The 22,432-nt window shown below is 42.2% G+C and overlaps 1 protein-coding gene across 1 annotated transcript in view; it reads right to left on the bottom strand.

Moving 5' to 3' along the window:
• Positions 1-22,432, bottom strand: part of GEMIN8 (gem nuclear organelle associated protein 8) — a gene marked incomplete at its 5' end in the record, with an annotated part of 49,122 nt that overhangs the window by 11,348 nt on the left and 15,342 nt on the right. The window contains 2 exons of the mRNA XM_082248103.1: positions 20,571-20,997; positions 21,519-21,611. Coding sequence (XP_082104229.1) covers positions 20,571-20,997; positions 21,519-21,611 — 520 coding nt within the window. The remainder of the gene's footprint in view (positions 1-20,570; positions 20,998-21,518; positions 21,612-22,432) is intronic.

The following is a 22,432-nucleotide window of genomic DNA, read 5'->3' as shown; positions in this document are numbered from 1 at the left end:
TGGCTGATCTAGTCCCAGAGCCATCTCATGCACTGTACCCTGTAATGTAGAAAAGCTGTCCACTCAGAATTCAAACTTTATGGGTGTAAAGCCCCTGCTTTTTCTGATTCCTGTCTTGAGTCACAATTTCCCTGGTTAATGGCAGCAGATGCACGGCTTAAGCATACAAAGGGTGATGAGGGGGAAGTGGGAGGTAGGATATGGGAATGTGCAAAATCTCTTGCATTGCGAGTGCCAGGTTGGAAAAAAAAGAGAGCGTCAAGTGGAAAAAATGAAGCTGTTCTGCCAAGCTATGAGCCAAAGCCTGACAACCCAATTTTTTCTGTGCTTTAGTTTTTTTGAACATGTTTTCATCATAAGCACTGCAGATATGATAAATATCTGTATTTCTACAGAAACCTCTGCTTTAAAAAAAGTAAAGTATGCAGAAACATTTGTTACATGAGAGCACTGGTTACAAAATTTGTATTTAAAGCAAACTTGTGCTTTGCCCATGCTGGTGTAGGAAGTTGGGAACAGCACCACTGTCACTAGCAAGTTCCGAAATAAATGCATTATCTCATCCGTGAAATAAACTAACAAAGGGCAAAGATGTAAGTATGCAATAGTGAAGAGCTGCCTGGACCTGTGGTGCCCAAAGCAGTGCCTCTCAGCAAACGGTTGTAGCCCCCAGCAGCCTATAGATATCTAAACACATATATAAAAAGCGTAAAACATTATTTTAAAAACAAAAACCCTAGTTCATCTGTGACATTTTTTTCAAAGAAAAGACATTAAAGAGACCTTTTAGACAGTTACATTACTATTCCATCCAGTTCTAGAAGAAGCTTGAATAAAATCAATCATGTATAAAAGAAAAGCTTCAGGAAGACAGTTAACAAGAGGCCACATAAGATCACATAAAGACAAAGCTGAAACAATAAATAGCAGTGAGTAGGTGGCAATCACATTATGAAACATCGAAGTATGCCTGCTGTATATGAAACAGAACACCATCCTTCCCCTTAGGAAGAAAAATAAGACTGATAGAAATGTGGTCCCAGTATACAGAACTCCAGCACAGAGGCTATGAGAACTGACTTCTGTGTCTTCTCCTACATGCAGGTTTAAGAAAACAAGAAAATAATGTCCCATGCAACCACTAATAATCCTCATCCGTTTACATTTCACAAACACAGCAGTATGACATAGAAACAGAAGCCCAGACTTTTAAACCGTTCAAGGGGTCAAATAACGATTCATGATATCAATAAATGTACAGAATGTCCTATATTGACCTTATACAAGCACTAATACACACTTTCGAAGCGACCGTACGATAATCTGATCGTTAGTGCAGAACTTTTCGAGAGCCGATCACGACAGTTCATCCGATATTATCCGATGGGACAAGCAGGAACATTTTTCTCGTATGATACCAGATCATATGGTTTTCATTTAATCAGTACAGTTGTCCGAAAATACAATACAAATATACTACAACACATTACTTCACATTTTTTATTCTGTTGTATGAGAATTTCGTAACTTTAGTAACCTCTCCATTTTCGATATGCGACTAGCATGCAAAAACAAAAACGGACAATCTGTCATCCAATCTTTGGATCACGTGTACAGGCCATTACACAACTGAGGCCTCATTCTCACCCGTGATTAGGGCAGGACACAGATTGCATCCAGGGCTGATCGTCTGTCTATAACCGGATGTAACAGTTTCATTTGTGGATACATGCGAATAGCCATGGCTTATGGCTACCGTCAAAGTGCTGCGCCAGAAATACTTAATATATAAACAGGTGATATTGATGGTATAATAAATATCAAAAGAGTCTAGAATAAAGTTTATTCTTCACAAACACCGCTATGCATATATCCCACCACCTGCTAGATTGGTCTCTCACCTCAGCCACAGACCCATAAAGGGTCAGAGATCGCATATATCAGCTGTAGCAGCCTGAGGATTATCCTCTCCTAGCTCTCTCGGACAGCCCAACATAGATCACTCAGGTGGGGATGGATGAACTCCAATCAAACTCAGAAATTGGTGTATATATAAAACAAAGGGGACATATATAGTGCTCTCCGTCTGAATACCAATGTCTTTATTAGATATAGTAAAAGGTACTCACATTTAGCGGCACTCAGCGGTGCACGCAATGCAGACAGATACACATGCAGCTGGGACAAAGGGAAAGTACAACGTCAGGTACGCAGGCTCCGCCCACTATACGCGGTACGTCACGCAGACTCCACCCCCCATTACACGTTACGTCAGAAATACAATAAGACATGTGGCCACTCACTAAAGCTAGAGGAAAAACGGTTTAATCTTAAAATACGTAAGGGGTTCTTCACTGTCAGAGCAGTAAGGATGTAGAATTTGCTTCCACAAGCAGTCGTATCAGCAGGGAGCATTGATAGTTTCAAAAAACTATTAGATGGGCACCTTAAAGACCACAACATACAGGGGTATACAATGTACGGTTAACAGCAAACACACACACACACATCATAGGTTGAACTGGATGGACTGATGTCTTTTTTCAACCTCACTAACTATGTAACTATGTAACTGAGTAACTATGCCATTGCTTTATGCCAGCTTCCTGACCGCAACTGTATGCACACATCTGTGATGCCTAGCTGCAGGAATCCACTGTCCGGGCCCTAATCACAGGTGTGAATGAGATCTAAAGATCCTGTTTCCTTTGTACTTTGTTCATTCCTGGTAATTTTTACTTACAGCATACATTGGTGTAAAATACTGTTCACTTAGCATATTCAAAGGAAGCTTTATAGAACACATTAGATCCTAATCAACAGGGAGTTCTGTCTGATGCTAACTGATGCTGAAATCACCCCCCGGAATTGTTTGTTGCTTTCCTAAAGTAACGATAAAGCCTAACAGAATAACATTACTTAAATGTATTTTAAATAATGCAATAATCACCTTTAGGGCTGCTGTTAGAAATCATGGGGCCCAGTACCGCCCACCTGACCGCCCTGCCCCCCCCCCCCCCCCCGGATTTATCAAGACAATATTTTCACTAAAAATACAGTAAACCCCCCTCCATTGCGGGGGTTACGTTCCGGACCCAGCCGCGAAAAGTGAAATTCCGCGAAATAGAAAAACCCTATTAAAATGCATTGTAGGCATGATTTTTTTACTGTCACTGTACGTGTAGAAGCATTTTAAGGTCTTTAAACACACTTTTAAAACAATAGAAACTCATTTAAACACATAAAAGATACTGAGAGACATAGCAAGAGCTATGAAAAACACAAAAATCTTTCATTTTTAATGATTTATATAGTAAAATAACATTACAAAAAAAACCGCGAATTACCGGGACCGCAAAAACTGAACCGCGATGTAGCGGGGGATTACTGTACACTAAAATCATTTTTAGGGGACACAAACATAACAGAGAACCTGTGCGAATTAGCCCTGTAATTGTTTTTTAAATTAAAAAAAAAAAATGTAAAACTTTTTTTCTTTAATGTTAAATATGTTTACATGTATTTTATTTTAAATTTTTTTAAATTATATATTGCAATGTTAAATTTTTTTTTTTTTTTTTTTTACAATTTGTTATTTTTTTTTAGAGAACAGGGAAGCCTAAAGCACTGCGGAAAGGGGGGGGGGGGGACACAGTGAAAGCGGGACACACAGGAAGGTCAAAAGCTGGAAGAACAGGAAGGGGGGTCGTGTCTGAAGCAATTACAGGAATAATGCCCTATGTCTGTGTCTCTCCCTGCAGCGGGTGAAAGCTGGTAGGAGGGGGAGAAACTGGCTTTCAGATACTGCAGAAAGCCGCACAGGGCTTCCTTCTGTAATTGCCCCTCCGTCCGACCGCACCAATTCCCTGTGCTGTTGGGGCCCCCCTGTGTGCCAGGGGCCCCTACAGGAGGACTGGTGCCCCCCCCCCTCCATCAGCGGCCCTGCTCACCTTCAATCCAGAGCTGTCCGTTGCATTAAATCTTCACTGACACTAAACAGAGCCAGTCTTCTGGGTTGAATGACAGACTGTCATTTAATCCATTTTCCCTGAGCCCATGGCTGTCATGGACCTGCCGCCTAGGGGATTTTTATCACATCAGCCTGGGCTCAAAGTACTAATGTACTAAATGGTGCTTACACGTAAGGTGAGCACTGTTCAGTGCAATAGTGAGGATAAAAATGATCTACGATGTCCTGGTCTATCTAGAAAACCCTTGGAAAAAAGATATGTATAGCTTGAAATTATTTTTTGATGATTGGGAGTTAAAGTAATATTAAAAGCTTACATTTGTTTTGTTTTTTTAACCACTTGACATTGTGTCCTTTCTTCCTCACAAATCGAGCTTTCTTTTTTTGGTATTTGATCACCTCTGCTTTTTTATTTTTTGTGCTATAAACAAAAAAAGACCAACAATTTTGAAAAAAAAAAAAAAAAACAATATTTTTACTTTCTGCTATAAAACATATTCAATTAAAAAATGTAAACAAATCAAATGTCTTTATAAATTTGGGCCAATATGTATTCTGCTACATATTTTTGGTAAAAAAAATAAGCATATATTAACTAGTTTACATAAAAGTTAAAGCATCTCCAAACTATGGAATAGTTTTCTTTCTTTATTTTTACCAGTAATGGCAGCGATCAGCGATTTATACCGAGACTGCAATATTGCGGTGAACAGTCGGACACTGGCTGGGAAGGGGTTAAACATCAGGGACGGTAAAAGGGGCTAACTACATTCCTAGCCAGTGTTTTATTGTTCTGTAGGAGGGGCTTTTAGTAGGGGAAGACATGGATCCTAGTCCCTGCTTTGTAGAGACACAGGATCCATGCCTTCTCTCCTATTAGAACAGTGATCTGCCTTGTTTACATTGGCAGACCACCGCTCTTGCTCTCTGCCTAATGTCCAGTGGTTGCTGGTGGACATCAAGTCTGCAATACCCACAGATAAGCCCCCCGCTGTGTATAATCAGAGCAGGAGTGGGCCGCCTCCCGCCATGCGCACTCCTTACCCGGAAGTTTTGGATCACGTACTAGGTATGTGATCTGGTGCAGCATAGCCACCTTGCTGCCATATACAGTGGGTACGGAAAGTATTCAGACCCCCTTAAATTTTTCACTCTTTGTTATATTGCAGCCATTTGCTAAAATCATTTAAGTTCATTCTTCTTCCTCATGAATGTACACATAGCACCCCATACTGACAGAAAAACACAGAATTGTTGACATTGTTGCAGATTTATTAAAAAAGAAAAACTGAAATATCACATGGTCCTAAGTATTCAGACCCTTTGCTGTGACACTCATATATTTAACTCAGGTGCTTTCCATTTCTTCTGATCATCCTTGAGATGGTTCTACACCTTCATTTGAGTCCAGCTGTGTTTGATTATACTGATTGGACTTGATTAGGAAAGCCACACACCTGTCTATATAAGACCTTCCAGATCACAATGCATGTCAGAGCAAATGAGAATCATGAGGTCAAAGGAACTGCCTGAAGAGCTCAGAGACAGAATTGTGGCAAGGCACAGATCTGGCCAAGGTTACAAAAATATTTCTGCTGCACTTAAGGTTCCTAAGAGCACAGTGGCCTCCATAATCCTCAAATGGAAGACGTTTGGGACGACCAAAACCCTTCCTAGAGCTGGCCGTCCGGCCAAACTGAGCTATCGGGGGAGAAGAGCCTTGGTGAGAGAGGTAAAGAAGAACCCAAAGATCACTGTGGCTGAGCTCCAGAGATGCAGTCATGAGATGGGAGAAAGTTATAGAAAGTCAACCATCACTGCAGCCCTCCACCAGTCGGGGCTTTATGGCAGAGTGGCCCGACGGAAGCCTCTCCTCAGTGTAAGACACATGAAAGCCCGCATGGAGTTTGCTAAAAAAACACCTGAAGGTCTCCAAGATGCTGAGAAATAAGATTCTCTGGTCTGATGAGACCAAAATAGAACTTTTTGGCCTTAATTCTAAGCGGTATGTGTGGAGAAAACCAGGCACTGCTCATCACCTGTCCAATACAGTCCCAACAGTGAAGCATGGTGGTGGCAGCATCATGCTGTGGGGGTGTTTTTCAGCTGCAGGGACAGGACGACTGGTTGCAATCGAGGGAAACATGAATGTGGCCAAGTACAGGGATATCCTGGACAAAAACCTTCTCCAGAGTGCTCTGGACCTCAGACTGGGCCTAAGGTTTACCTTCCAACAAGACAATGACCCTAAGCACACAGCTAAAATAACGAAGGAGTGGCTTCACAACAACTCCGTGACTGTTCTTGAATGGCCCAGCCAGAGCCCTGACTTAAACCCAATTGAGCATCTCTGGAGAGACCTAAAAATGGCTGTCCACCAACGTTTACCATCCAACCTGACAGAACTGGAGAGGATCTGCAAGGAGGAATGGCAGAGGATCCCCAAATCCAGGTGTGAAAGACTTGTTGCATCTTTCCCAAAAAGACTCCTGGCTGTATTAGATCAAAAGGGGGCTTCTACTAAATACTGAGCAAAGGGTCTGAATACTTAGGACCATGTGATATTTCAGTTTTTCTTTTTTAATAAATCTGCAACAATGTCAACAATTCTGTGTTTTTCTGTCAGTATGGGGTGCTATGTGTACATTCATGAGGAAGAAGAATGAACTTAAATGATTTTAGCAAATGGCTGCAATATAACAAAGAGTGAAAAATTTAAGGGGGTCTGAATACTTTCCGTACCCACTGTATGTAAGGTATACAGTCGATAAGTGGTTAAATAACAAATATGATATACTTAACTGCTCTGTGTAAAGAATTTGCACAGAGCAGCCCAGATCCTCCTCTTCTCAGGTCCCCTGTCAGTGCTCCTGGCTCCTCCCCCCTGCTGAGTGCCCCCAAAGCAAGCCTATATCTATGGGGGCACTCGTGCATGCTTGCTCCCAAGCCCCGGCTCTATGTGTCTATAAGACACACAGTTCACAAAGTCCCTGCTCCCTCCTCACTGGCTGTGATTGACAGTAATGGGAGCCAATGGTCCTTGCTGTCTCCTAGCCAAAGAGGAGGCAGTGAGCCGGGACAGCAGACACTCTTGTGCACATTGCTGGATCTAGATCGGGCTCAGGTATTAGGGAGGGGTGGGGAGTGGGGGGTGGGAGAAGCTGCATAGTGAAGGTTTTTTTACCTTCATGCATAGAATGTGGTTCAATCCAGAAAAAAAGGGAAATCTCGGCTCCCTGGTGTTATGATGGGCGTTAAACTATAGACCAGTGTTTCTGAACTCCGGTCCTCAGGGCACACTAACAGGCCAGATTTTGAACATTATCTTGGGGGGATGCAGACTAGAATACTGCAATCACTGAGCAGCAAATGATATCACCTGTGATGTATTTCAGTTTTCTTGCAAACCTGGCCTGTAATGCCCCGTACCCACGTACCGATCGTCGGCCGAACGATTGGCCGTCTTTTGTCCAGGGGTGTCGTGTCTGTTGAAAACTGCAAAAGACTGCACACAAATTTTGTCGGCCAACAACAGCCGACTGCAGAAGTGATGTCATGTGATGGTTAACTTTCCGTGTGTTTTTTTCTTTTCTGAGCATGCCCAGTCTTGCAAATCTGCTGATTGTCGGCCGAAATCTGTACTGACTGGCGAACAATCGGCCGTTATGGTGTTGGCCAACAAAAATTTTAATGCCTACACGACAGATTCTTTTCAGCTGAAAGTGCGCTGTCGGCTGTTGGAAGCATCATACTAACAAGCCTACAATCGGCCGATCGGTCGTCGGCTGAATATTTACGGCCGACAATCGGTACGTGTGTACGGGGCATTAGTTTGCCCTTAGGACTGAGGTTGAGAAACACTGCTATAGACTATGCCAATGTAAGCCAAATTATATGCTACAAGTGATTACACGACGACGAAGGAGCACGGATGCTCCGAACGCGTGCAACCCCTATTTTTCTCCTGCCAGGAAGTGATGTCATCAGGGATCAGAAGTCGGCAGCCGGAGCCCTGTTGTGCATGCTCCGCCGCGGCCAGTGACAACTAGCAGCCCCACAGCGGCTCGGCTATACCTCTGGAACCTCACCACCTTCTCCTATGACCACTATCCTGGAAGAGGAGGATGGATGACCCTAACAGTCTTTGTGTACCGGTCTCACCCAACCTCGGACAGTGAGTCACCAATTTTAACAGTGTTAAATAAACTTGTACTATACTAAGCTGGCGCCGCTCTCTCCTTTCTTGCATCTCTCAGGGCTTCTCCACGCTTCAGCCGGCTGCCGCGGACTATAGCTTCCCTACAGTACCAAACTTTGTTCCCCCCCCCCACGCAGCCCCATAACCCCCCCCCCCCTCCCATCCACCCTCATTCCTTGTACCACCTTGGGATATTAGAAGAGCGCCATGACACCCCCCACTTTCAAGCGGATGGTATTCCGCTGACATCCGCAGTGCCATTGACTTACATTATGTCCGCAAATCATCCGCAAAAAAATAGGATGATTTGCGGACAAGCGGAGCGGCCGTGTGAAAGAGCCCTATGGCTTTATTTACATGGGCATATGCTTATTTTCTGCACGGAATACAAGTTCTTGCTGGCAAAGCTAGCAGAAGATCCAACGTGAAATAAAATAAAGTACTAGTGTTTACATGTGAACAGCAGTTAAACACATACAATTCTTCTAATGACCGTATGTACGTGTTTACAAATGTACACACAAAAATTAAGCAAAAATGTAGGGCCTTCAGCGCAACTGTGTCTTCATTTTTTTGTATACCGCTAAGCATGGCGCACATTTTCATTTGTAGACACAGCTGTGTGTATGGCCCCATTGATTCTATAGTGCTGCATTTAGATGTGTACAAAACTATTAGCTGTATGCATCCAAACGTGCCTTTTTGAATGCCCATGTAAACGAGCCCATAGAGAACATACAAAAACAAAGGGACTACAAAAAATGAACAATTGAAATTTACATACACTCACCAGCAAATTTATTAGGTACACCTGTTCAACTGCTTGGTAACACAAATTGCTAATCAGCCAATCACATGGCAGCAACTCAATGCATTTAGGCATCTAGACGTGATGAAGTCGATTTGCTGAAGTTCAAACCGAGCATCAGAATGGGGAAGAAAAGGGATTTAAGTGACTTTGAAGGGTTGTTGGTGCCAGACAGGCTGGTCTAAGTATTCTGAAAACTGCTGATCTTCTGGGATTTTCATGCACAACCATCTCTAGAGGTTACAGAGAATGGTCCAAAAAAGAGAAAATATCCAGTGAGAGGCAGTTGTGTGGAATAAAATGCCTTGTTGATGTCAGAGGTCAAAGGAGAATAGGCAGACTTGTTTGAAATGATAGAAAGGCAACAGTAACTCAAATAACCACTTGTTACAGCCAAGGTATGCAGAATAACATCTCTGAATGCACAACACATCAAAGCTTGAAGCAGATGGGCCATAGCAGCAGAAGACCACACCAAAAGCCACTCCTGTCAGCTAAGAACAGGAAACTGAGGCTGCAATCAGCACAGGCTCACCAAAATTGGACAATAGAAGATTGGAAAAACGTTGCCTGGTCTGATGAGTCTTGATTTTAGCTGCAACATTCAGATGGCAGGGTCAGAATTTGGCATAAACTACATGAAAGCATGGATCCATCCTGCCTTCTATCAATGGTTCAGACTGGTGGTGGTGGTGTAATGGTGTGGGGGATATTTTCTTGGCACACTTTGGGCCCCTTAGTACCTACCTGAGCATTGTTGCTGACACTGTCCACTCCTTTATGACTACAGTGCACCCATCTTCTGATAGCTACTTCCAGCAGGATATTGCATCATGTCACAAAGCTCAAATCATCTCACCACTGGCTTTTTGAACATGACAATAAGGTCACTGTACTCCAATGGCCTCCACAGTCACCAGATCTCAATCCAATAGAGCACCTTTGGGATGACAATGAGGTCACTGTACTCCAATGGTCTCCACAGTCACCAGATCTCAATCCAATAGAGCACCTTCGGGATGTGGTGGAACGGGAGATTCACATCATGGATGTGCAGCTGACAAATCTGCAGCAACTGTGTGATGCTATAATGTCAATATGGACCAAAATCTCTAAAGAATGTTTCCAAAACCTTGTTGAATTTATGCCACGAGAAATGAAGGCAGTTCTGAGGGCAAAAGGGAGTCCAACCCCGGATTAACAAGGTGTACCAAATAAAGTGGCCCGGTGAGTGTATATCAGAGGTCAGCCTTACAGTAAAAGCTTTAAGGAGCCTTATGGGGAACTTCAAATCTATTAAAAAAATAATAATGCGCAATTGGTACACAACCCATTTTGAAAATGTAAAGTTATTATAATTCCCCTTTGCATCTTAAACTGCAGTCACTGTAATTTTCTAAAACTTTCCAAAAATTTAACGCAATATGGTAATTTGGAGACAATCTGTACACTGTTGGTGTACGCCCAAACCCCAGAAATGTCCTTTCCTGGTTGTGCGATTGGCTCACTGGTTTTATGTCTGCACTAAAATTAAAGTAAAATTTTAGGCATCCCCTGCAATAGGAATTTAATTTTTGGTAATTTAACTTGTACGAAATAACTACATCTAAAGCAATGCAGACACTCAGAATATTGAGCCAGGTGGTTATAATGAGCACAACCTCTCTAGTTGGGAATCAGTCTGGAAAGGACATTGTGAAACAAACAGTTATTCCTTCAGAGCAGAAAACGTTAGGAATCTGCAACAACCTTTGTTAAAAACCCTTGCAATGTACACAGATCATCCAGAGATTGTCATTTTCTCAACAAAAGTAGAGTTACACTTTATTCTGCATTTAAAATACAGTATCTACCAAAAGTGAGTACACCCCTCACATTTTTGTAAATATTTTATTATATATCTTTTCATGTGACAACACTGAATAAATTACACTTTGCTACAATGTTAAATAGTGAGTGTACAGCTTATATAACAGTGTAAATTTTCTGTCCCCTCAAAATAACTCAACACACCGCCATTAATCTCTAAACCGCTGGCAACAAAAGTGAGTACACCCCTAAGTGAAAATGTCCAAATTAGACCCAATTAGCCATTTTCCCTCCCCTGTGTCACGTGACTCGTTGGTGTTACAAGGTCTCAGGTGTAAATGGGGAGCAGGTGTGTTAAATTTGGTGTTATCGCTCTCTCATACCGGTCACTGGAAATTCAACATGTCACCTCATGGCTAAGATCTCTCCGAGGATCTAAAAAAAAGAATTGTTGCTCTACATAAAGATGGCCTAGGCTATAAGAAGATTGCCAAGACCCTGAAACTGAGCTGCAGCATGGTGGCCAAGACCATACATCAGTTTAACAGACCAGGTTCCACTCAGAACAGGCCTCGCCATGGTCAACCAAAACGGTTGAGTGCAAGTGCTCAGCATCATATCCAGAGGTTGTCTTTGGGAAATAGACGTATGAGCATTGCCAGCATTTCTGAAGAGGTTGAAGGGGTGGGGGGTCAACCTGTTAGTGCTCAGACAATACGCCGCACACTGCATCAAATTGGTCTGCATGGCTATCCTCCCAGAAGGAAGCCTCTTCTAAAGATGATGCACAAGAAAGCCTGCAAACAGTTTGCTGAAGACAAGCAGACTAAGGACATGGATTACTGAAACCATGTCCTGTGGTCTAAGGAGACAAAGATAAACTTATTTGGTTGAGATGGTGTCAAGCCTGTGTGGCGGCAACCAGGTGTGTCTTGATCTGGGGCTGCATCAGTGTTTCCCTCACTGGGGAGCTACAGTTCATTGAGGGAACCATTATTGCCAACATGTACTGTGACATACTGAAGCAGAGCATGATCCCCTCCCTTCAGGAAATGGGCTTAGGCAGTATTCCAACAGGACAGGGTAGGAATACCGGAAGGACAGGGTAGGAAAAAGAGGGGGAGGGGTATATCTCTATGTTAAGAATAATGTAAGGGTGATAGAGAGGAGTGATATTATGGAAGGGAGGAGTATGGAGTTAGAATCTGTATGGGTAGAACTCCACAGGGAAGAAGAAAAGAGAAAAGTAATTGTGGGGGTTGGCTATAGGCCACCCAACCAAAGGGAGGAGGTAGAGCTGGAATTTATATCACTGTTGGGAAAAGTGGCAAAACTGGGATCAGTCATCATATTGGGGGACTTCAATTATCCCGACATTGACTGGGAAGAGGGGACTACACACTCACAGAAGGCCCGTCTATTCATGGAAACCTTACAGGACAACTACATGTCTCAGTTGGTGGATTCTACTACTAGAGAAAATGCAGTCCTGGATCTATTGATCACTAATGACCCAGACCTAATCTCGGAGGTAGGAGTCCAGGACAACCTGGGCTCTAGCGATCACAGGATGATCACATTTAGCGTAAATAACAATATAACAAGGCAAGTGGGGAACTTAAGAACCCTAAACTTCAGAAGGGCAAACATTCCCAAATTGTGCTCCATGATGGAAAGGGTAAACTGGGACCAAACCCTAGGAACACTGACCAGGAAAAATGGAATTGCTTTAGGAACATATTAAACAAATCTATCTCGCAGTGCATTCCTATGGGAAATAAATTTAGAAGAGACAAAGCCAAACCTGGCTGGCTAAACCGTAATGTTAAAAAACGTATTAAGGGAAAAAAAAATGGCCTTCAAGAAATATAAATCAGAGAGCACAGTATCGGCTTTCAAGCAATACAAGGAGGCAAATAAGTAAATACGAAATCAAAATGGCTAAAATCAACTTTGAGAGACAAATAGCAGAGGATAGTAAAAAGAACCCAAAGAAATTCTTTAAATATATCAACAGCAAAAAAACTAGCAGAGCATATTGCACACATAAATAACGATGATGGGAGGATGGTTACAGAGGACACTGAAAAGGCAACCGTGCTGAATGCCTTTTTCTCGTCAGCCTTTACTCAGGAAAAGGAGGGGTACACTGACCACGACTATATGGTTAGTAGTAATACACAGGACTTGCCACTATGGCTAACAGAGGGTGAAATTAGGGAAAGGCTGGATAAAATTAACACAAATAAATCACAAGGCCCGGATGGCATACATCCGAGAGTACTCAAAGAACTTAGTAAGACTACAGTATATCTAGACCACTGTTTCTGATCTTTGCTGACAGTATTATGACAGGAAATGTACCAGGGGATTGGAGGAAAGCTAACGTGATACCGATATTCAAAAAAGGGCAGAGGCATGTCCCGGGAAATTATAGGCCTGTCAGTCTGACATCGATAGTATGTAAACTTCTGGAGGGGATGATAAGGGACTATATTGTAGAGTTTGCTAAAGACAACAACATCATCAGCAATAACCAGCACGGGTTTACAAATGGGCCTTCTTGTCAAACCAATCTCTTAACATTCTACGAGGAGATGAGCTGTGAGCTAGATAGGGGGAAACCAGTGGATGTGGTGTACCTGGATTTCGCTAAGGCGTTTGATACAGTTCCCCAAAAGCGCTTAATTTATAAAATAAGGTCTGCAGGCATCGACCGCAAGGTCTGCTCTTGGATACGGAACTGGCTAAAAGGGCGTGTCCAAAGGGTGGTAATAAATAGCGCATACTCAGACAGGTCTGAGGTGGTAAGTGGGGTCCCCCAAGGCTCAGTCCTGGGACCAACCTTGTTCAATTTATTCATAAACAGCATTGAGGACGGGATCAGTAGCTCTATATCAGTTTTTGCAGATGACACAAAATTGGGCAGGTCAATAACTGCACAGCATGAAGCAGATATCCTACAGAATGACCTGGACAAAATAACGGAGTGGGCAACGACATGGCAAATGAGGTTAGTGTGGAGAAGTGTAAGGTTTTGCACTTGGGGACTAAAAACATAAAAGCACAATACACTTTAGGGGGGGAACCTTTGGGGGAATCAAAAATGGAGAAAGATCTGGGAGTCTTGGTAGAGGATAGACTAAGCAATAGCATGCAATGTCAAGCGGCAGCTGCCAAAGCCGGCAGAATATTAGCATGCATAAAGAAAGGGATGTATTCCAGAGATAAAACTATAATCCTTCCACTTTATAAAACTCTGGTCCGACCGCATCTGGAGTATTCTGTCCAGTTCTGGTCGCCGGTCCTCAGGAGGGATGTGTTGGAGCTGGTGAAAGTCCTGAGAAGGGCAACTAAACTAATTAGGGGATTGGAGGACCTTAATTATGAAGAGCATCTGCAATCGCTTGATTTATTCTCCCTGGAGAAGAGACGCCTGAGAGGGGACATGATAGCAATTTATAAATATCTCAATGATGATCTCAGCATAGAAAAAATGCTATTCAGTCGGAAGGATTGCATGAGGACTAGAGGGCATACAATGCGATTAGAGAAGCGTTTTAACCTCAGGCAACGTGGGGGGTTCTTTACTGTTAGGGCTACAGGATTGTGGAATTCTCTACCACAAGAGGTGGTTTCTGCGGGAAGTATGGTGGCTTACAAAAGACTCTTAGATGTACATCTCAAGAATCAGAACATTCAGGGGTATGCGAGATGATTACGGCCACATACACCTACACAGGTTGAACTGGATGGACTATTGTCTTTATTCAACCTCACCTCACCTACTATGTGACATGACAGACCCCAATCACACCTCCAAGACGACCACTGCTTTGCTATAGAAGCTGAGGGTAAAGGAGATGAACTGACCAAGCATGTCTCCAGACCTAAAACCTATTGAGCATCTGTTGGGCATTCTCAAATGGAAGGTGGAGGAGCGAATAGTCTCTAACATCCACCAGCTCTGTGATGTCGTCATGGAGTAGTGGAAGAGGACTCCAGTGGCAACCTGTGAAGCTCTGGTGAACTCCATGCCCAAGAGGGTTAAGGCAGTGCTGGAAAATAATAGTGGCCACAAAAAATATTGACACTTTGGGCTCAATTTGGATATTTTCATTTAGGGGTGTACTCACTTTTGTTGCCAGCGATTTAGACATTAATAGCTGTGTGTTGAGTTATTTTGAGGGGACAGCAAAATTACAATGTTATACAAGCTGTACACTCACTACGTTACATTGTAGCAAAGTGTAATTTCTTCAGTGCTGTCACATGAAAAGATATAAAAAATATTTACAAAAATGTGAGGGGTGTACTCACTTTTGTGAGATACTGTAAATATGTTCTACTTTAAGTTACAAGAAGGAAGAAGAAATAAAGGGTATACATTTAGAAAGATGTGAATCAATTTCAGACTGTGTTCCTCTCCCTTTTGTTCCTTTGGAGCTTCCAGCTCTCTCCTACTTAAAGAGGCCCTATTGAGTCCTGTCAATGGAGCCTTTCTAAGCACTCTGTTCTGTTGTTATGGAAACTTTGAAGTGTGGGATTGCAATGTTTTTAGCGAAGCGGAGCATGATCATGTCTTAGGCAAAGTAACTGGCATGCCATAAAGCACAAGCTCTATCAAGAACAAACTATGCTACTTTCTGTCTGCATTACATAAACAGGGCATATTTTAGGAAATCTCTTTTTGGGTGCTGCAAGGTATTTTACATGATCGTGTCAATCTATAAAAAAAACTTAAACAAATCTGAAATGAATGACAGAAGAAAAACTGTGCTAATAATGAAGAATATGTTATATTCAGATCAACCAGATGGTAGTATAAAGTATGTGTGAAAATGGAACAGGAACTTAACTATAAGAAAAAAAAAACGAAATCAGGATGTGTTGGCATATATCACTCCATATGACTCCTACGTGCAGTTATATGTGCAATTTCCCTACAATCTAGTTACTTTACATGGAGAGTTTGACTTGGACAGCTACTCACAAAACAAATTCGGATAAAACTGATTCACTGCACAAAGCAAAAATTCAACAATAAAAAGCTGCGATATATACCAAAACTAGAATTGTGTTGTTCACATTTTACAAATCTTGTTTAGTAAGTTTAATTCATAGTTGCTAAGCAGTATACAGTAATCCCCCGCTACATCGCGGTTCAGTTTTTGCGGTCCCGGTAATTCGCGGTTTTTTTTGTAATGTTATTTTACTATATAAATCATTAAAAATGAAATATTTTTGTGTTTTCCATAGCTCTTGCTATGTCTCTTAGTATCTTTTATGTGTTTAAATGAGTTTCTATTGTTTTAAAAGTGTGTTTAAAGACCTTAAAATGCTTCTACACGTACAGTGACAGTAAAAAAACATGCCTACAATGCATTTTAATAGGGTTTTTCTATTTCGCGGAATTTCACTTTTCGCGGCTGGGTCCGGAACGTAACCCCCGCAATGGAGGGGGGTTTACTGTATAGACAGAAAAAAAATGTAACACCCCAGATTATTATTTGATATTTAAAGCGGTAGTAAACGGCATCTAAAAAACAAATCTTCTGCAAAGCAATGTCATAATGTGCTAGTATGCATCGCATACTAGCACATAATGCGAGACTTACCTTAAAGAGGAGTTCCAGCCACCTTTGAAAAAGATAAATGTCAGCTACTACAAAAAGTCCAGCTGCTTACTTTTAAAAAACAGCCACTCACCTGTTCCATGATCCAGGGGTGCATTCAGCCCAGACGTCTTCACCCCTGTCCTCCCTTGGTGGCTCGTGCATCTTCACTATGGGCATCCGGCTGTGACAGCTTTTGGCTTCACAGCCGGGTGCCTACTGCACATGCGCAAGTCATGCTACGCAGCCTGAATGCTGGATGCAGTCTTCTGGGACCTGTCAGTGTCCCAGAAGAATGCAGTGGGGAGGGAGGAGAACTTGTGTTTCTGAACGTCGCAGGGCTCGGACGGAAGTGGGAAGCAGGTACCTGTAAAAATCGGGTACCTGTTCCCCCTCCCTCCCCTGCTCCTTGCCAATTGTGCAAGAAGAGCGGGGATGAGTCCCTAAAGAGGAACTTCCACTTTGAGTGGAATCCCTCACTGCTGACAGGGATTCTATCTTCACCCGGTCTTCTTTCCGGTTTTGCGGCCTCTGGCTACATAAATGGCCGGGGTCACGATGACGTCACTCCCTCAGATGTGCACTGGAGCCCTCATTTACTGAAAGAGCTCTGACAGTCCGGCACAGTATACCGGACTTTCAGAGCGCATGCTCCAATGATGTCATCAGCTGCATGCAATGTTAATATCTCCTACACGGTGCAAGTTTAGGAGATATTCACTGTACCTACAGGTAAGCCTTATTATAGGCTTACCTGTAGGTAGGAGTGAAAAAAAAAAAAACACAGTTTACTACTGCTTTAAGAGTCAATCAATGCATGTGGAAGTGGACTATGAGAATCAGTTACTATGATTTTAAACCGCTTCCATGTTAGTTATGGATATAGTAGGGAAAGCTTCAGGTCTCACAGGTTGTATTGCTGTTTCCATCCCCCTGCCTTCCCCTGGGAGAGATTTATGCTCTATATTTCTTCTGGTGACCGCTATCATCTTGTGATGAGAAGACCAAAATGTTATGGTTGTCACCAGAAAAGGAGCTGAGTTCTCCAATCCAAATCTTCCAAAAGGGGCACTCAGTTCAGCGACAACTTTCTAAAAAGGGGTTTCCTTTCACTTTGGAGAGATTTCTTCTCACTTCCTGTTGTGTCTTTGTGTCCCATTGAATTCATTTTCTTTTGGTTTTTGTACCAAACAGCACAAAAAGGTTTTACTATTCCCTACAACTTCCAAAAATAACATAGTTACATAGTTAGTCAGGTTGAAAAAAGACACAAGTCCATCTAGTTCAACCCACAACCCAAAAAAAACAACCATACAATCCCATATACACAATCCTATACCCACAGTTGATCCAGAGGAAGCCAAAAAACAACAGCAAAGCATGATCCAATTTGCTCCAGCAGAGGAAAAAATTCCTTCCTGATCCCCTAAGAGGCAATCGGATATTTCCAGGATCAACTTTACCTATAAATGTGATTACCAAGTTTTATTATATTTATTTAGGAAAGAATCCAGGTCTTTTTTAAAGCTATCTACTGAGCTGACCAGAACCACCTCTGAAGGGAGCCTATTCCACATTTTCACAGCTCTTTCTGTGAAGAAACCTTTCCGTATTTGGAGAATAAATCTTTTTTTCCTCTAGACGTAAAGAGTGCCCCCTTGTCCTCTGTGATGACCTTAAAGTGAATAACTCCACACAAAATTCACTATCTGGAGCCCTTACGTTTTTGTACATGTTGATCATATCCCCCCTAATCTCCTCTTCTCAAGAAAGAATAAATTCAGTTCCTCTAAACTTTCCTCATAGCGGAGCTCCTCCAGGCCTCTAGTTTGGTTACCCTTCTCTGCACTTTCTCCAGTTCCCCGATATCCTTTTTGAGAACTGGTGCCCAAAACTGAACTGCATATTCCAAACGAGGTCTTACTAATGATTTATACAGGGGCAAAGTGATATCTCTCTCTTTGCAGTCCATACCTCTCTTAACCACTTAACCACTGGGCACTTAAACCCCCTTCCTAACCAGACCAATTTTCAGCTTTCAGTGCTCTCACATTTTGAATGACAATTACTCAGTCATGCAACACTGTACCCATATGAAATTTTGGTCCTTTTTTCACACAAACAGAGCTTTCTTTTGGTGGTATTTAATCATCATTGTTTTTTTTTTTTTTTTTTTGGGGGGGGGGGGGTTGTGCTATAAATAAAAAAGACTAAAACGTTTGTAAAAAAATGCATTTTTCTTTGTTTACGGTATTAAAATTTTGCAAATTGAGTAATTTTTCTTCATACATTTTGGCCAAAATTTATGTTGCTACATATCTTTGGTAAAAAAAAAACCCAAATAAGTATAAATTACTTGGCCTTTGTGAAGGTTATAAAGTCTTCAAGCTATGGTGCCAATCATTGAAAATTGCTCACACCTTATGTACTGACGACCGATCTCATTTCTTGAGACCCTAACAAGCCAGTAAAATACAAATACCCCACAAATGACCCCTTTTTGGAAAGCAGACATTCCAAGGTATTTAGTAAGAGGCATGGTGAGTTTTTTGAAGTTGTAATTTTTTTTCCACAATTCTTTGCAAAATGAAGATTTATTTATTTATTTTCACAAAATGGTCATATTATCAAGTTATTTCTCTCACACAGTATTGGCATACTTGCAACTAGACCCCAAAATACACTCTGCTACTCCTTTTGAGTATGGTAATACCACATGTGTGGGACTTTTCCACAGCCTGACCACGTACAGAGGTCAAACATCTTAGTAGCACCTCCAGGTGTTCTAGGAGCAAAAATTATACATATCATTTCCTGACAACCTATAACAATTTTAAAGACTCTGGAGCACCAGGACAATGGAAATGCCCACAAAATTACCCCATTTTGGAAAGCAAGTGGTTAATACAAGAAAGAACTTTGCTTTCTTTGGAAACCGCAGCTTGGCATTGCAGGCTATTATTAACCACTTGCCGACTGCCGCACAACTATTTACGTCGGCAGTGAGCCCCTCACAGGCAGAGTGACGTAGATCTACGTCGCTAGCCTGTGAGGGTCTAGGGAGCGCGCACCCCCGGAGGCGTGGTCACGGACCCCCCCGCGCGTGTGACCGGCGGACCCGATGTCCGCCGGTCACTCTGCGATCGTCGCTGCAGAGGGAGAAAGTCAGGCGGCTAGTGTAAACAAGCCGCCTGTCATTCTCCCCTGTGTAGAAACAGTGATCATACGGTTCTACTATGTAGGACCGTTGATCACTGTTTCTACAGCTCAAGCCACAGCCAATCACAGTTAGAATCACACCCCTAGGGACACACACCACCCCTCCCTCTCAAATAAATTTAACCCCTTCACTACCAGTGCCATTTTGCAGTAACAGTGCATATGTATAGCACTGATTACTGCAGTAATGTCACTGATAACCCCAAAAGTGTCAAAAATGTCAGTCAAGGGTCCGATCTGTCTGCCGCAATGTCGCAGTACCGCAAAAAAAATTGCAGATTGCCGCCATTACACGTTAAAAAAAATGACAAAAATCTTTCCCTTTGTTAGTAAACGCGATAACTTTTGCGCAAACCAATCAAAATACGCTTTTTGTGATTTTTTTTACCAAACATATGTAGCATAAAACAAATTGGACGAAAATGTTAAAAAATTTAGATTTTTACATTTTTTTTGGGGGGGAATTTCATATAAAAAAATGTGAAAAATATTGCTATTTTTGCAAAATTGACGCTCTTTTTTTGTTTATAGCGCATGATCAAAAAATCGCACAGGTGATCAAATACCACCACAAGAAAGCTCTGTTTGTGGGGAAAAAAAGGACGTCAAATCCGTTTAGGTACAGCGTCGCACGACCGCGTAATTGTCAGTTAAAGTCACACAGTGCCGAATCGCAAAATAGGCCCTGGTCAGGAAGGGGGTAAAATCTTCCGGTGCTTAAGTGGTTAAGCTTTTGATCTACCAGAACACCCAGATCCTTCTACACCATTGATTCCCCCACTTCTACTCCCCCTAGTATGTATGATGCATGCATATTCTTAGCTCCCATGTTTACATTTATAAACATTAAACCTCATTTGCCACATAGTCGCCCAATTAAACAGTGCACTACAGTAAAATGTTACTGTAAATGAATAACATTTAATAACAGATATAAATGGTTTTACTCACTTAATTCCTCCCGGTGTTTCTCCGTTTGTGCAAAATATTGGCGCAGCTCTTCTGTGATCTCCATGTTACTCATATCACATTCTATTCCACCCTCTTCAGAATCTGTTGATGCAGCAGCTTCCTGCTCCATATCAGACTCCTTGTCCTTTGAAGAAGATACCTTTAAACATGGACATGGTCGGTGTGATTGCTTTTGAGAGCCTGTGTAGGTGATTGAGCGAGAGGATTCCCCTTCACAAACAGTATAGCGACCGGCTTGAAAGGTTTCAGCCAGGTACCAGGGAGGATAATAGAGAGATGCCATTGCCATTCTATATGCTCTCTTATGTCTGTACAGCCACTGCATTGCCTGACTGTAATGCTTCCAATACCTAGAATACACTCGGCCTGCATACCATGGCTCTGTTTCTTGATGATATATGCTTGCCTGGGAAGACATAAATAAAAAGTAGAGAAAATTACATACATATACTCTGTACTAACAAAATGGTTTTGCATTTCAAGAAAGTTAGCAAGTGGCTTCTCCTTCTGCCTTTTGGCCTTGACTAAAGGTGCCACTATCATAGGCTGTCTTGGATACTCCCAATCTGCATAACATGAATCCATAAAAAGAGTAGAATACAGACAGTTAATTGCATCTTCCAACATAAGTCACACTGCATTTTATGGATTTAAGCTCTAACTAAGGCTCCACTCACGTTTGTACGACTCCAAAGTTTTGCGGCTTTGGAGAGCAAGTGTGGTGCATTTTTGAATGGGTGCAACTTAGATGTGACTTTGGCTTTGACCAATGATAATGGACAACTGTTGCACAGTTGTCGCATGTATAACATTCAGGTTCGATTTTAATGCAACTTTTGAAGGTTAACATTGAAGTCTATGTCCCTCAAGTTGCATGAAAATTCAGACTAATGTAGTGCATGAACTACTTTGAGGCTCCATTCACACCTGTACAACTCCAAAGTCAAGCGTCTTTGGAATACAACTTTGAATAGGTGCCACTTGGATGCGAGTTTGGCTTTGACCAATGATAATGGACAACTGTTGCACGTAAAACATATAGGTATGACTTTCATGCCACTTTTGAGGGCTAACATTAAAGTCCATATGTTCACATGGTCCTCAAGTTGCATTAAAATTGAACCAAAATAGTGCATGAACGACTTTGAAGTTGCTGCAACTTTAAGTTGCACATATTATTATTAGAGCAATATTTCCAGGCATTGGGCCTGAGGTGGGTCTGTCATTGTTACTGGAAACATTTAAGTTGAAAACCCATGTGTGAGAACTGAGACAATGACCATTCTGGCATCTTTGGTTTGTGTTGTATATTTCATAATGGGGATGGGAGAAGGGAATGAGTGGGATACTCCTCTGGTTCAACTAGGTTTAACTGGAACACTGTACAGAAAAATGCCCGTTGGCGCTGTCCAGACACCAGCTGAATGCCGACCAAAGCTTCCTGGCGCTTTAAATACTGTTCTGCTGAAAGTGCTGAAACATTGATTTTAACTCCTTGGTTAACTCAGAAGATCCAGGACTGTAATGATCCATGACTCTTGACACACTCTCTAGCTCAAAAGTCCTGTGTATGACTCCCTCCAGCCCTTCACTGACTGAGGTAGTTCCTTGTGACTGCTTGTACTGCTGCAACTCTTAACACTGCATACTTAACTCTTCAGGGCCCAACTGCTGGCGACCCTTTACACTTCAGGGTCCGTTCCCTAGGCAACCCCCTTTACACTTCAGAGTCCTTTCACTAGGCAACCCCCTTTACACTTCAGAGTAATTTCACTAGGCAACCACCTTTACACTCCAGGGTCCTTTCACTAGGCAACCCCCTTTACACTTGCAGGCTCTAG

The sequence above is a fragment of the Pelophylax lessonae genome, assembly GCF_965119305.1.
Source record: "Pelophylax lessonae genome assembly, chromosome: 2".
NCBI lineage: Eukaryota > Metazoa > Chordata > Amphibia > Anura > Ranidae > Pelophylax > Pelophylax lessonae.
Note: the sequence above shows the minus strand (reverse complement) of the source record. Positions and strands in the feature narration are given on the sequence as shown.